Raw genomic sequence first — 16756 nt, 5'->3', positions numbered from 1 at the left:
CTAGCTACTCAGGAGGCTGAGATCTGAAGATCCCAGTTTGAAGCCAGCCTGAGCAGGTAAATCTAAGAGACTCTTATCTCCAATTAGCCACCAATAAAGCTGGAAGTGGAGCTGTGGCCTAACTGGTAGAATGCCAGTCTTAAGCAAAAAAGCTAAGTGAGAGCTCCAGTACCAGTGTGTGCATGTGAAATAAAGTTTTAAAAGTGTCCTCCATACCTGGGCACTGATGGCTCACACATGTAATCCTAGCTACTCAGGAGACTGAGTCCAAATCTAGCCTGGGCAGGAAAGCCTGTAAGACTCTTGTGTCCAATTAAACCACCCAAAAGCCAGAAGTGGAGCTGTGGCTCAAGTGGTAGAGTGCTAGTCACCCTGAGTTCAAGCCCTAGGATGGGCACACACACAAACATACGACCATTTGAAGAGACCATTTTTGGTCTCCTCAAAACACCTAGAATAAGTTAGGTGCTGGTGATTCATTTCATGCCTATGATCCTAGATACTCAAGAAGCTGAGATCTGAGGTTCATGGTTCAAAGCAACCTGGGTGGGGAGGAAAGTCTATGAGACTTATCTCCAATAAACTACTCAGAAAAAGCCTGAGTAGCACTGTGATTCAAGTGAAAGGGCACTAGCCTTGAGCAAAAAAGCCCAGGCACAGCTCCCAGGCACTGAGTTTAAGCCCCAGGACCAGCATAAAGAACAAAAACAACGACCTGGGGGCTGGGAATATGGCCTAGTGGCAAGAGTGCTTGCCTCCTATACATGAAGCCCTGGGTTCAATTCCCTAGCACAACATATATAGAAAATGGCCAGAAGCGGCGCTGTGGCCCAAGTGGCAGAGTGCTAGCCTTGAGCAAAAAGAAGCCAGGGACAGTGCTCAGGCCCTGAGTCCAAGCCCCAGGACTGGCAAAAAACAAAACAAAAAACAAAAAACAAAAACCAAGAACCTGGAGCAGTTGTCTTTTCTATTCTGTGTCCAAATGAATGAGGAAAGTTAGGAAAAGGGACTGGAGATCTCTGCCTGGGTCAGTCAAGTGCTGTGACAGGATAGCAGATAGCATGGATAACACAAGAACATGCCTCACTGAATTCCTCCCCCAGGGCTGTTGATCTCACTTCACAAGAGTGTCTAGCCTGCAGAGTAACCTCAGGGTCACATAGTTATGGGGCGTGACTGGCAGGATTCCAAACCTTGCATCGGGGACCACAGAGTCCTGCAACCATTTTCCCAGTCCATGCCTCTGGCACCCCGTCATACAACCCTGGATGGGCGAGGGCTTCTCTGGAGAGTATAGATTAGAGGCTGAGATCTTTTTCTTTTTCTTTATATTTAGTTGGGTTTTTTGTTTGGTTTTTTTTTGTTGCTGGTCCTAGGCACTATCCCTGGGCTCCCCCACTTCCCCTCAAGGCTAGAGTTCTACCAACTTGAGCCTCAGTTCCACTTCGGGTTTTTTTTTGGTAATTAACTGGAGATAAGAGTTTTACAGACTTTCTTGCCCAGACTAGCTACTAACCATGATCCTCAGATCACAGCCTCCTGAGTAGCTTGGATTATAGACATGAGCCACTAGCACCTGGCTTTTTTTTTCTTGTACCAGTATAGGAACTTGAACTCAAAGCCTCAGACTCACTTAGGCACTCTGGCACTTGAGCCACTCTCATTCACACTGGCACTTCACCACTTGAGCCATACCTCCACTTACAGCTTTTTTTTTGCTGGTTAAGTGTCTCTCAGATTTGTCTTCTTGGGCTATTTCAAATTGGGATCTTCAGAACTCAGTCTCCTGAGTAGCTAGGATGACAGGTGTGAGCCACTGGCCCAGTTATAGGTCACATTCTTAAAACACTAAGCATGTAAAATTCCACCAAGATGGATGAAATATTTATACATATATTTGATTTATTTCCATCGTTGAAACTGCTCTATGACTGATAGGCAATAATACATAGCATGAGCAGGTTAGCAAAGAACTTTTCTGAAAGAAAAGCTGTTGCTAGAACAGTCCATAGAAAGAACCATCAGAAGATCCTGACTGGGCCCCGTGCAGGTGGCCCACACCTGTCATCCTAGCTACTCACAAGGCTGAGATCTGAGGATCATAGTTTGAAGCCAGCTTGGCAAGAAAGCCCATGAGGCTCTTATCCCAATTAACCACAAAAGGCCAGAAGTGGAGCTGTGGCTCAAAGTGGCAGAGTGCGAGCCTTGAGCAAACAATGCCCATGGACAGCATCTAAGCCTTGAGTTCAAGCACCAGGGCTGGCACAAAAACAAGCAAATAAATAAATAAATTACCCTGGCTGGGAACAATACATTATTTTCTGCTATAGTTGGTGACACAATTCCATAGTCCCAGGGACCATGTGACATGTGGCCCCTGGTTGCCACAGTCCTGTATTGGGGGCTTCATAGCTTCCCAATGCAGGTCTACACGTGGCCTGCAGCTACACCTACTCCCCAGACATACTCAGGGCTAAAGAAGGAAGGGCTATAGCAACATGCACAAAGGAGCAACTGCAAAAGCCACAGCCACACTAGGAAAGCATGCAGCTCTAACAGGAGTTAAGGAGACCAGAATGGAGAAAAGTCATGGTGGACTTGACAAACTTTCCCAGGAACCATGAACTATCATCAGCTCTTGAGTTCATTGTCTAGGAAGCATGTAAATTTGTTCTTAGAATTCTTCAGGTCATCTCATCTAAAGAGCTCACTCATTATCGATGTGTGTGCACGCTCCATAACTAGGGTTTGATGGAATTTGATCTCAGGCCTTAGGTGCTATTCCTTAGATTTTTTTGGTCAAGGCGGTGCTCTACCCCTTGAGCCATGCTTCCAGCCTTTTTTTTGCTCCACTCCTTGAACTCAGGGCCTAAGCATGTTCCTGAGCTTTTTTGCTCAAGGCTATTACTCTACCACTAGAGCCACTGCTCTACTTCTGGCTTGTTGATGGTTAATTGGAGTCTCATGGACATGGTATGCAGCCTGGGCTGGTTTTGATCTGTGCTCCTCAGATCTCAGCCCAAGTAGCTAGGATTATAGGTGTGAGCCACTGGTGCCTGGCTTCAGCCCACCTTTTCTGCTGGTTAATTGGGCTTTTCTGTCCAGACTAGTATTAAATGGTGATCTTCTTATGACAGCCCCATGAGTGGCTCAGATTAGTGTTATGAGTCGCCAGCCTCTGGCTTTAATTATCCTGGGTCAGGCCTTCCCTACATTGTATATCTTTGGTCTTTATTTCCTTCCTGGTTTTGCTTGTCTGAGAAACACCAAAGTGGGACAAACGTCCTCACAACTCCAGGTCTCCAGTTGGAAGGCTGATGGATCACCATGGGCATGCGTACCTGAACTCTGCCTGACCCAGGGGCTCACAGGCCTTGGGCCTGTCTCCCAGCAGTGCCGGCCTGAATGCCTGCTCTCTTGCATTACCCTAATCCCCAACCTCATCTGTGGAGCCCAGATATGAGGAAACACAGAGTAGGATGTCATTCTGTCCAGGCCTTGGGGAGCAGACAAGCAGCTGGGTGGGAGAAGCGAGGACTGAGAGTTTACCTGACCATCGGGTAGTCTGGCTTTGTGGTTAGTCGTGCGCACTGTGGCGGTACGGCGGCAGCAGGCTGCTGACAATCTACGAGAAACTGATAAATTAGACATATATACAAAGAGATGACAGAGCCAAGGGTGTTAGTGACAGTCACTAAGCAGCTGCCTGAGATTTAGTGAGGAATGTTCACTGACATAGAAACATCTGGATTAAACAGATTAAACAGTTTGCCTACACTCCCCAAGAAAGGTCCAACAGGAAAGACAGGCCCATTTCATTTTCTTGATTAGATGAAGCATGAAAAATTAGTGACACAAAATTAATAGCAAGATTTCTCAAGTACATTAAGGACACAGGAGGGCATTTTGATTTGTTTGATTTGTTTTGATGCCTCTAAAGATCTAGCTAGGTACCAGTAACTCATGATTGTAATCCAAGCTACTTAGGAGGCTGGGATCAGAGGATCAAGGTTCAAAGAAAGCCTGGGCAGAAAACCCTGTAAGATTCTTTTTGTGTGTGTGTGCCGGGCCTAGGTTTGAACTTAGGATCTGGGTGCTGGTCTCTGAGCTAGCTCAGGCGAGCACTTGCATTACAGCTCTACTTCTGGTTTTTTGGTATATAATTGGAGATAAGTCCCATGGACTTTCCTACCTGGGCTGGCTTTGAACTGTGAACCTCAGGTCTCAGCCTCCTGAATAGCAAAGATTAGAGAGAGCCACAAGTGCCCGGTTCTAAGACTCTTTTCTTCAACTAACCAACAAAAAGCTGGAAATGGAGGTGTGGCTCAAGTGGCACAGCACCAACTTTTAGCAGAAAAAGCTAAGAGAAAGTGTCCAGGCCCTTGGTTTAAGTTTTAGTTCTAGTGTGTGAATGTGCATGCCCACATGCACATGCACACACACCCACACCCACACACATAGCTTTACTCCTTCTATATTTTCCAATAGCCTTTTTATGTCTGTTGTAACTTAGGTATATTTTAAGTCATGCAGGTGTTCTGCCCTCTGCTGGTCTCTTTGGGTTAGTGCATGTATAGAAAGAAACACTTGGGCACTTGGCAAACCACTTATGAAATCTGTTTTATATTGCTAATAAGGGACAATTCTCTCTCTCTCTTTCTCTCTCTCTCTCTCTTTTCTACTGATACTAGGGCTTGAACTCAGGGCCTTGCACTCTCAATTGGCTTTTTCGCTCAAGGTTGGTAGCTCTACCACTTAAACCACACCTCTTCTTCTGTTGGTTGTTTTTTTTTTCCTGGTTAATTGGAGATGAGAGTCTCTAGGACTTTCCTGCCTGGGCTGACTTTGAACCTCAATCCTCAGATCTCAGCCTCCTGTGTAGCTAGGATTACAGGTGCAATCTACTAGCACCCGGCAAATCTCACTGCTTTGAAGCCATTAAAGATGACAATTATGTAACTTATGGGGCAGGTGTTACAGAAAACCCACAGCCACAGCTGAATTTTGGCTAGCCCCAAACTGGACCAGTGGGGATAAATGGTAGTAAGAGGAGAAATGGTCCAGGTCTGACTAAGGAAGACAAACACATCTGGGTGGCAATTACAATAGCAAATGGCAATGATGGAGATAGTGACATATCACAGTGAGGGTGGCTGATACTACCTGCCATTTAATGACTGAGATGGCACAGTATGAAAGCTGGCAGGCAGGGAATTTCAGCCCATATGACATGCAAATGGCAGGCTAAGCTGATAAACCAAAACCTGACAGACAAAATGGCTGGTGGAGGAGGGGGCTACAAGAGAATGAGGAAGTAAGAAGGACAAAAAGAAGAGGAAATATATCTTACAGGAAACAGCAAAGAAGCCCACCAATCAGAAAGCTGTCTTGAAGGACTCCAATTCTCCCTATTTAACACAAGGCCAAGCTCTGTCTTGGGGAAGATTCAAGATGGCTGAGACAGGCTGCAGGGCTGCTGTCTGGTGACCATTTCTATGCCTTGTGCTCCCTTGCTCTGCTATATTTTCTTTTTTTTAAATTAAATTTTATTGACAAGATGATGTACAGAGGGGGTACAGTTACATAAGGTAGTCTACTATATTTTCTAATAACCTTTCCTATCACCTTCACTATGTTCACATCTTGCCTGAATTTCTTCTCTTGCCAGACACAAGGATGAGGTTGTTTGGCTGCCCTAAACTTTCTAGTAACATATTTGGAGCATTTGCCAGAAAGATGGGTTAAGTCTTTCTGACTTGGACTCACTGAATGACTATAGGAGGATGTTGGTTTAAAGTCAGCCTGGGCCAAATAGCTAAAAAAAAACTAAAAACCGGGGTTGGGAGGGGATAGGAATGGGACCTGGGGATTGTGTTCAAGTGGAAGAGCCTCTGGGGGAGGGGGGGTTCAAATCCCAGAAGGCAGAGGGAAGGGAGGAGGGAGGGGAGGGAGGGGAAGGAAGGGAGAGAGGGAGAGAGAGAGAGAGGGAGGGAGGGAGGGAGGGAGTGTTTAAGGAGAATAATCTCCTAAAGCCATTCTGGATGAACTTACACTGGCTTTCGGCAGTTGTAGATAACGTTGAGTATATGAAACGCACCCATTCCATTTGTAGAGGTCAGGCTCAAGACGGTATGGGTCTCCAGCTCAGCAAAACTGGTGTGCTTTCTGCCGCACACAAGCTGTACATCTTTCTTTCTTTCTTTTGCCAGTCCTGGGGCTTGTTTGGACTCAGGGCCTGAGCCACTGTTCCTGGCTTCTTTTGCTCAAGGCTACCACTCTGCCACTTGAACCACAGCACCACTTCTGGCTTTTTCTCTGTATGTGGTGCTGAGGAATTGAGCCCAAGGCTTCATGCATGCTAGGCAAGCACTCTACTGCTAAGCCACATTCCCAGCCCCAAGCCATACATCTTTTGGCCACACCGAGGCATTTGCCCTTATTCACAACCTGGAAAACTCTTCCTTTATTTTCCAAACGATATCTTCCCTCCTGTGTATCTAGGAAATTGTGACTCCTATTCTCCAACCTAGGCAGGAGGGGTGGAAGTTTACCAACAGCACACTGCCACTTGTTAAGACACATGGTTATTGTCTTTGATGTGCTATTTCCAAGACTTTTTTTTTCTTGTGCCAGTACTGCTTGAACTCAGGCCTCAAGCTCTCCCTTGGCGTCTATGCTCAAGGCTTGTGCTCTACCACTTGAGCTACACCTCCCAGTTCTAGCTTTGTTGTTGGTTAGCTGGAAATAATAGACTCATGGATTTTCCTGCCTGGGTTAGGTTTGAACTGTTATCCTCTAGTCTGTTTCCAGAATAGCTAGGGTTACAGGCTTGAGCCACCAGCCCCTGACTCTAAGACCATTTTAGGTAATGTTTAATCAATCTATTTAAACAATTGCCCACACAGAATATAACATTGCCAGTATCTTCAAATATATACCACTTAGCACCAAAATTTTACATACTGGTAGTTAGGAGTCACTGTTCATTTAAGACCTCATGTAAGTAACAAATGAACATTTTGTAGAAGAGCAACAATATGTAATCATTGAACAAACATCTAATTGTGAAACTAGACAAGAAGTTGACAGAATTATGTTTTTTTTTTTTTTTTAATGCTAGTTCTGGGACCTGAACTGGGGCCCAGGCACTGTCCCTAAGCCTTTTCTCTCAAGACTAGCTAGCATGCTACCACTAGAGTCACAGCTCTACTTCTGGCTTTTTTGGTTGTTAACTGGAGCCAAGAGTCTCACCAGCTGATGTTGGCTTTGAATCACAATCATCAGATCTCAGTCTCCTGAATAGCTAGGATTACAGGCATGAGCCACCTGGCTTTGAATCATGACTTTCAGATCTCAGTCTCCTGAATAGCTAGGATCATAGGCGAGAGCCACCGTGCCTAGCAGTCATGCATGGTACTAGGATAAACATTCCAACACAGCGCTCAAAGCAGAGAGACACGGTTTTTATGTCATACTGGAGAGGAAAGGGTACCCCCCTCTTTCTTCTTTCTGCAAACCTGGACATAGATTTGGGGCAGTGACAGAAAAAGAGGTGCAGGCAGAAGAATAGAAAGAACAGGGGAGGATAGTGTAAGCGTAATTTATAAACTTCCATATAATGTAGACATGAGTCTAAGCACTTTGCAAGCAAAGGTTCTTTGATCCTTGTTTAAAAACAAAAACAAAAACAAAAACAAAATCCTTCATTGACAGCCAGGGACCAGTGACTCACTTCCTGGCTACTCAGGAAGCTGAAATCTGAGATTTATAGTTCAAAGCCAGCCTGGACAGCCTAAGAGAGTTTTATCTCCCAATTAACCAGTAAAACAGCTGAACATGGAGGTGGCTTAAGTGGAAGAGTACCAGCCTTAAGCAAAAAAGCCAAGCCAAGAACATGAGGCTCTGAGGCTAAGCCCCCGTACCGTCACAGAAAAACAACAACCAAAACAACAATACTAAACTGCATAAAGGACAGGCTGCTCTTGTACTTCAATCTTCCTGTCTCTGTCACCCCAGTGCTGGGAGTATAGGTACCCACAGCAACAGCTGACATCACTTTTTAACATAGCTTTGGAAGTACTCAGAAAACTCAATTCTTGCCCAGCGTAATCTCCATTTCACAGACTAGAAGACTAAGGCTCACATGAGCCATCGATGACTCATGTCTACAATCCTATCTCAGGGGGCTAAGCTCTGTGGATGAAGGTTCAAAGCCAGCTCAGGCAGGAAAGCCCATGAGATTCTCATCTTCAATTAACCACCAAAATCTGTGGCTCAAAGTAGCAGAGTACTACCTTGAACACAAAAGCTTAGGGACAGCACTGAGGCTCTGAGTTCAAGCCCCAGGACTGACAATAACAACAGCAACAACAAAAGGCTGAGGCTTAGGGATTCGGTGACTCTCTTAGGCCCCAGTTTATAGCAGCAGGGTGAGAACTTGAGATCAGGTTTCTGGTTGTATCCAGGTGCTGGTGGCTCACACCTATAATATTGGCTACTCAGGAGGCTCAGCTCTGAGGATCACAGTTCAAAGCCAGCCAGGGCAGGAAAATCTCTTATTTCCAGTTAACCACCAGAAAACCAGAAGTGGTGCTGTGGCTCAAGTGGTAGAGCGCTAGCCTTGAACAAGCCACTGCCCCACAGGGGAAAAAAAGAGTTTCAGACTATCCTCTTCAGTGAAAGATACAGAAAGTCTGAATCGTGGTTTCTTAAAGACAATGCCAGAGCCCTATAGCTAGGTTTATAGGTGTGAGCCACCAGCACTTGACTTGGATTCATTTGTTTGTTTTTTGTCAGTTGTGCCACTTGAACTCAGGGCCTGGGCACTGTCCCTGAGCCTTTCTGCTCAAGGCTAGCTTTGTTACCACTCTGAGCCACAGTACCACTTCCAGTTTTCTGGTAGTTATTTGGAGATTTAAAAAATCTCATGAACTTTCTTACTGGGACTGGCTTTGAACCACAACTCTCAGATTTCAGCTCCTGAGTATTACAGGCATGACCACGGTGTCCAGCTAGATTTGTTTTTGTTTGATTTAAAAATATATATATTTTTTTGCTTATGTAGTACCAAGAAATTGAACCTCAGGGCCGGGGCTGGGGATATGGCCTAGTGGCAAGAGTGCTTGCCTCCTATACAAGAGGCCCTGGGTTCAATTCCCCAGCACCACATATACAGAAAACAGCCAGAAGTGGCACTGTGGCTCATGTGGCAGAGTGCTAGCCTTGAGCAAAAAGAATCTAGGGACAGTACTCACGCCCTGAGTCCAAGGCCCAGGACTGGCCAAAAAAAAAAAAAAAAAAAAAAGCTGACCCTCAGGGCCTCATGAATGCTAAGCAAGCACTTTACCACTAAGCCAAATTCTCAGCCTGGATTTTTTTTTTTAAATGAGGATTGTATTAGATGTTGGACAGATCAGCTTGAAGAAAGGGGAATTCCTGTCATCAAAACATCTTTAAAAAGAAAGAAAGAGGGGCTGGGGATATGGCCTAGTGGCAAGAGTGCTTGCCTCATATACATGAGGCCCTGGGTTCGATTCCCCAGCACCACATATACAGAAAATGGCCAGAAGTGGCGTTGTGGCTCAAGTGGCAGAGTGCTAGCCTTGAGCAAGAAGAAGCCAGGGACAGTGCTCAGGCCCTGAGACCAAGCCCCAGGACTGGCCAAAAAAAAAAAAAGAAAGAAAGAGAAAGAAGGGAGGAAGGGAGGGAGGAAAGGAAGAAAGGAGGAAGGGAGGGAGAGAGGGAGGGACGGAGGGAGGGAGGGAGGAAGGAAGAGATGGTATTACCTGATAAAAGATTTTTAAAGTTCATATTCTAATATCAACTTTTTTTTTGTAATTCGCAACTTAAGACTTCAATGTGTATGTCAGCAAAATACATTTTAAATTGCCACTACATGTGTTAAATAATTTTAATACTTAAACCATTCCTCACTAAATCTAAAAATAATGATTAATAATAATGTGTTAGTGACAAAAGTGAGGCTTGGAGGAAGTCCAAGCCTCAAAAAAATTCTCCACATAGTAGTAACCTGAACATTTAAATAATTATTTTTTTTGGGGGGGGCAGTCCTGGGCCTTGGACTCAGGGCCTGAGCACTGTCCCTGGCTTCTTTTTGCTCAAGGCTAGCACTCTGCCACTTGAGCCACAGTGCCACTTCTGGCCATTTTCTGTATATGTGGTGCTGGGGAATCGAACCCAGGGCTTCATGTATAGGAGGCAAGCACTCTAGCCACTAGGCCATATCCCCAGCCCCACATTTAAATAATTTTATGAATTCCTAAATAAACAGAAAAGACATAACAGAATTTACGGGGAAAATGAGACAAACATGAGATAGAAATAATAAATTAAAAAGTAAGAATGAGGCAGAAACACATAGATACTAATAGTAGTTAGAAAAAGTTGAAAGGTTTTTCAAAAGGCTAATTACATTGATATTAATGAGTGTATGGGTGGCCATGAATGCCCTTGAACTTTTTATGATCAGGGACCTAGGGTGGGCTATCTTTAGCCCTTTAGCCAAACACACCATATGCCTTTGGTTTTTCTTTTCCATTGTTGTTTGTTTTGTTTTTTTGTACCAGTCCTGAGGCTGGAACTCAGGACCTGGGTGCTGAAGCTTTTGTGCTCAAGGCTAACACTACCAGTTTGAGCCACAGCTATAGTTCCAGTTTTCTAGTGGTTAACTGGAGGTAAGAGTCTCATGGACTTTCCTGCCTCAGCTGGCTTCAAATTGTGATCCTCAGATCTCAGCCTCTTGAATAGCTAGAATTATAGGCATGAGCCACCAGCACCCAGTTGATAATATCTTGTTAACACACTAGTTTCTTGGAAAATATTTTCAGATAGTAGGGCATACTCTCCAAAATTCCCAGGATATTTACCTACTTATATCACCAGACATTTTAGTCTTCTTTTTACATCACTGTTTAACAGAACACATTCTATTATACATTTGAATCCTTCAGAGAAACAACCACTTACTTACAAATTACAGAGAATAATCAACAGAATTGTTGATACACATTAAAAGATTTCAGTATAGATTGAACAAGAAACAAAACCTAGGGAAAATCTTTAAAAAGCATTTGTCTCTGTTTCCAGAAATAAGTATGTATAGTTTATAACACTTTGTTTTTTTTTTTTTTGCCAGTCCTGGGCCTTGGACTCAGGGCCTGAGCACTGTCCCTGGTTTCTTTTTGCTCAAGGCTAGCACTCTGCCACTTGAGCCGCAGCGCCACTTCTGGCCATTTTCTGTATATGTGGTGCTGGGGAATCAAACCGAGGGCTTCATGTATATGAGGCAAGCGCTCTTGCCACTAGGCCATATCCCCAGCCCCTATAACACTTTGTTGAACAGCATTAAAATGACCTTCAGCCATAAGAATCAGAGTCTGACTTACTCAGCAGGAGGGAGGAATTTGTGTGTGCATGTGTGTGTGTGTGCCCGTGTGTGCACACACACATGAGTACTAATACTATGCTGGTTTTGTGGCTTTAACTCAGGGACTCCCAACTCAGGCTTGGCTTTTTTCATTCAAGGCTGACATTCTATCACTTGAGCCACGTTTCCATTTCTGGCTTTTTGCTGGTTAAATGAAGACAAGTCTCAAGGAATTTTCTGCCTGGACTGACTTCAAAATTTATCCTTTGATCTCAGTCTCCTGAGCAATCAGGACTACAAGCAACAGCCACCAGCAGCAACCAGGCTGAAAGGCATTTTTAGACTTTTCCGTGATCATGGATTAGACAAAATTTCACTCAGCCTGTCCATTTGCTATTATAGAACTAGCAGATCAAACAAAGCAATATTGCTTTTAGAAAACTGATTCTTTTCTTTCAAATCTTGCAGAAATGTAAAAAATGGCTTTTCTACTTCTGATCAGTTCATGAGTTAATCATGAACACCTCTGATATCAATGACTGAAGGCAGGAGAGACACAGACCATAAACTGGAAGAGAATTAAGACAGTGGCACCAAGAGGTAAAAGCACACTTTGTTGCTAGGTTCTTATATCAATTATACTTGTTTATGTGCTGGTCCTAGGGCCTGAACTCAGGACCTGGGGGCTGTCCCTGAGCATTTTGCTCAAGGCTGGTGCTCTACCATTTGAGCCACAGCTCCATTTCTGTCTTTTGTGGTAACTAATTGCAGATAAGAGTCTCGTGGATTTTCCTTCTCAGGCTGGCTTTGAACCTCAATTCTCAGATCTTAGCCTCCTGAGTAGCTGGTATTATAGGCATGAGCTACCAATGCCCAGCTCAATTATATCCCTCTTAAAACATGCCTGTGTGCTCAGAAATTACCTTAAAACCATTGCCAGTCAGCAGAGTTAAATCAAGATAAAAAGCAGGCCTATCTTTCATAAGCTAAGTCAATTAGCATACACAAATGAAGCCCAGCCACTCCTTTCAAATGTCATAATTCAGTCATCATCTTAAGAGGGATGTTAACCAAGCTATAACCAAGACTCCACTAAAAACTAGAATTGTTAGGACAAGAAAAATTCAAAACACAACTCAATGGAATGTGTTTGATTTTTCTTATTCAATATGCTCTTCATTTTCTTTAAGCATGACAAAAAAAATCATGCTAGAAAATATTCTGAGCAATTCAGGGTATCCTCTTCTGTAAATTGATGGATCTACAAATCACAGATTTTCATCACTGTCAATTGTTTCTTTACTTTCTTCTTCCTTTTTTTTTTTTTTTTGGCCAGTCCTGGGCCTTGGACTCAGGGCCTGAGCACTGTCCCTGGCTTCTTCCCGCTCAAGGCTAGCACTCTGCCACTTGAGCCACAGCGCCGCTTCTGGCCGTTTTCTGTATATGTGGTGCTGGGGAATCGAACCTAGGGCCTCGTGTATCCGAGGCAGGCACTCTTGCCACTAGGCTATATCCCCAGCCCTCTTCTTCCTTTTTAATTGAAAGAAATCCTTATAATACATCATCCACAGTTTTTGGAGGAAACCACTCAGAAATTCCAAAACTAAACCAAGTGTTTACAATGTTCTGTGTTCCTATGTATAAATGAAACCACAACTTAAAGGAGAACTATGTTTAAATAGTATATAGTTCTTAAAAATCCAAGTTTACAGAAGGCAACCTTTTTTGAGGAAAAAACCAACAAAGATTTACAATGACAAGCTTCATTCTAATGTGAAAGGATTTGATTTGTAGAAACTTAAAGCACAAAGCTATTTAGGAATAAATCTAAGGAAAACAAAGTTCACCTACAAGTTTATCACCAACTTACCTCTTTTTGCTTTTGATGTCAAGTAGTGCATTAAAAGAGAAAAAGATTTATATTTATCTGATTCTAATATGACTAATATAATGACTTATTCTGTAAATACCTACTGTATGTTTCTCAAAGGATGTTATGAATAAAGAGTAGGTAAGGACTATCTGGACAGCCAGAAACAAAATGTATTTGCTGTGCACTCTGTAGCATACTCATTGAAATACCTGCACCGGGGATCTGATTACCATTGGGCCAGAAGCACAATGGTATCAATGGACAGGAAGTAGAATTGTACCACTGGACCAAAAGTGGATAGTATCATTTGACCAGGAGAGGACCTCTACTATTTCACCAGAAGTGGATGGGACCACTGGGCCAGAAGCAGAATAGTACTATCCAACTGGAAGGAGATGGTATCACTCAGTGGGAAGCTGATGGCACCTACCCCTACCTTCTACTTTAAGTGCTGATGACACACACCCACACCACACACTGGTTGTGCTTTTTGTATTAGATGTTATCTTTTTTTTTTTTTTGGCCAGTCCTGGGCCTTGAACTCAGGGCCTGAGCACTGTTCCTGGCTTCTTTTTGCTCAAGGCTAGCACTCTGCCACTTGAGCCACAATGCCACTTCTGGCCATTTTCTATATATGTGGTGCTGAGGAATCGGACCCAGGGCTTCATGTATAGGAGGCAAGCACTCTTGCCACTAGGCCATATTCCTAGCCTAGATGTTATCTTAAATGCAGTGAAGAACTTGGAGGTGAGGCTCTGTTTAGAGTAAACACAGTAGATGATTGGCTTCAGAGCAACAAAAATAGATCCTCAGCAAGAAGAAATGTACCCCTTCCAACTAAGAAAGGCTCCAATTTTAGATCCATTAAAAATGAATTTAGCTAGTCAGTGGTGGCTGACAGCTGTATTCCTAGCCACTCAGGAGGCTATGATCTGAGGATCACAGTTCAAAAACAGCTCAGACAGTCAAATCTGTGTAACTCTTATCTCCAATTCACTAGCAAAAAGCTTTAAGTGAGACAGTGGCTCAAGTGGTGGAGTGCCAGCCTTGAGCCAAAAAAGACTAAGGGAGAGTGTGTAGCCCTGAGTTCAAGCCCCAGTACCAGAAAAAATAAGTTTAATTAAGATGATAGTCCTATCCTAGGCTATTATTATCCTAAAATAAACAAATCAATGATCATATTCTGATATAAATCTTTAAATGCAGGGTTCTGAAATTGTGGGAGCTTCTTTTAAACCATTTCTTTAAGAGGAGCAATGATGAATCTAATCATGTCCCAAGAACATGCTAAAACTAAAGCAGTTACATGAGAAATAGCTCCTGTGTTGGACAGGGCACACTGAAGTGCCAAAAACAACCTAAATGTCAAAAAAAAGAAAGTAAGAAAGACAAGAAAAGAAAAAGAGAGAGAGAAAGTCCCTGGATTCTAGTACAGTGTAGTAGCAGCTAAAACCATGAAAAACTTGGGCTTTTATGGGTATATTAAAAAATAAAAAACTTAATTTGTGATGTTAGACTTTATCAGTGACTTTAATTTCTGTGCCAGTCCTGGGCCTTGAACTGTCCCTGAGCTTTTGTGCTCAAGGCTAGCACTCTACCACTTTGAGCCACAGCTCTACTTCCATTTTTCTAGCAGTTAAATGGAAATAAGAGTCTCACAGATTTTTTCCTATGCAGGCTGGCTTTGAACTGTGACACTTAGATCTCAGCCTTCTGAGTATATAGAATTACAGGTATGAGCCACTGGCTCACAAATCTGTGCCCCGTATACTCTACCACTAAGCTACTTTATCAGCCCTAGCTTTTTATGTGTGTTTGTGAGTATGCATGCGCTGGAACTCAGGAACTGGGCACTGTCCTTGAGGTTTTTTTTTTTGTACTAATCTAGAACTCTACTACTTAAGCCACAGCTGCACCTCCAGCTTTTTGGTGGTTAATTAGAAATAAGAATCTCTGTCTGGGCCGGCTTTGAGTTGTGATCCTCATATCTTAGCTTCCTGTCCCTGCCAGTACCAGGGCTTAAACTCAAACTGCTTGGCTTTTCTATTTACTCACAGCTTGGCACCCAACCACTGAGCCAGATCTCCACTTGCAGCTTTTTGCTAGTTAGTTGGAGACCGAGTCTCATAGACTTTTCTGCCTGGGATGACTTTGAACTACCATCCTCCAGGTCTCAGCCTCCTGAGTAGCTAGGATGATAGCTGTGAGCCACAAGCACCTAGACAGTAGACACTTTTTTCCCTTTTTTCTTTCCCTTCCTTCTTTCTTTCTCCCTCACTCCCTCCTTTCCTTCCTTTTTTTTTTTTTTGTGCCAGTCTCAGGGCTTGAATTCAGGGTCTGGGCGCTGTCCTTGTGCTTCTTTTGCCCTAGGCTAGATAGAGCTTTACCATGTAAGCCACAGCTCCACTTCTGTTTTTTGTTTTTGTTTTTTTCTGGTGGAGAGTGGAGGGTAGGTAGTTTGTTGGAGATTAAGAATCTCAATCTCACAGACTTTTCTGCCTAGGCTGGCTCTGAACTACAATATTCAGATCTCAGCCTCCTGAGCAGTTAGTATTACAGGTGTGAGTCACTAGCACCCAACTAATAGTAAAGAATTTAAGATCACATAACCAACACCCATTCACCTATGCTAACTACCCTTAGAATGAAAGGTACTTACAGTGCGTACAGAGTAATAAAAAGATTTAGAATAGAAAATAGGAAAAACATTTTGTGAGGTTAATTATTTCACTAATATACGTCTTCCCTTTTGTGGGGGAGTACTAGGATTTGAACTCAGGACCATATACTCCTTTGGATTGCTTGCTCAGCTGACCTTCTACCACTTAAGCCATGCCCCCAGCCCTGCTTTTTGCTGGTTTTTTAAGAGATGGAGTCTCTCAGACATTTCTGTCTGGTCTTGCCTGAAACCACAATCCTCCAGATGTCAGCCTCTCAAACTGCTAGGATTGCAGGTGTGGGCCACCAGCCCCTGGGTCTATGATTCTCTTCTTAACAACAATATCATAAAGATGTTTAACTTCTAACTTATGATTTCAGTCTTGAAGAGACTGAGTAGGTGAGCAGAAGGTAGAAGGCAACCCCAGCAGCGCCTACCACCTAACGAACCACCTAACGAGGAGAGAACTATCCAGGGGGAGTGACCGGTGTGGAAATAACACTGGAATAAAGTTTAAAGTAGAATAAATAGAAATGAAAAGATGAAGTAGAAAAGAGGAAAAGCATATGATACAGTATTAATGGCTTTCACAAGGCAATGATAATGATGTCAAACAGATATTCATATTGCCAAGGACCAAACAGATCAAACATAACCAAATAATGAGGTTTTGTTAGTCTTTACTCATCTTTTTTTTTTTTTTTTTTTTGGCCAGTCCTGGAGCTTGGACTCAGGGCCTGAGCACTGTCCCTGGTTTCTTTTTGCTCAAGGCTAGCACTCTGCCACTTGAGCCATAGTGCCACTTCTGGCCGTTTTCCATATGTGTGGTGCTGGGGAA

General features: G+C 43.4%; 1 protein-coding gene across 1 annotated transcript in view; it reads right to left on the bottom strand.

Annotated features, from left to right (window-relative positions):
* The window catches only part of Bicd1 (BICD cargo adaptor 1), an 85241-nt gene that overhangs the window by 2545 nt on the left and 65940 nt on the right, over positions 1–16756 (bottom strand). The window contains exon 11 of the mRNA XM_048367073.1: positions 3550–3625. Coding sequence (XP_048223030.1) covers positions 3550–3625 — 76 coding nt within the window. The remainder of the gene's footprint in view (positions 1–3549; positions 3626–16756) is intronic.

The sequence above is a fragment of the Perognathus longimembris genome, chromosome 1 (assembly GCF_023159225.1).
Source record: "Perognathus longimembris pacificus isolate PPM17 chromosome 1, ASM2315922v1, whole genome shotgun sequence".
In the NCBI taxonomy this organism is placed as follows: domain Eukaryota; kingdom Metazoa; phylum Chordata; class Mammalia; order Rodentia; family Heteromyidae; genus Perognathus; species Perognathus longimembris.
This window is presented reverse-complemented; position numbering and strand designations above follow the sequence as displayed.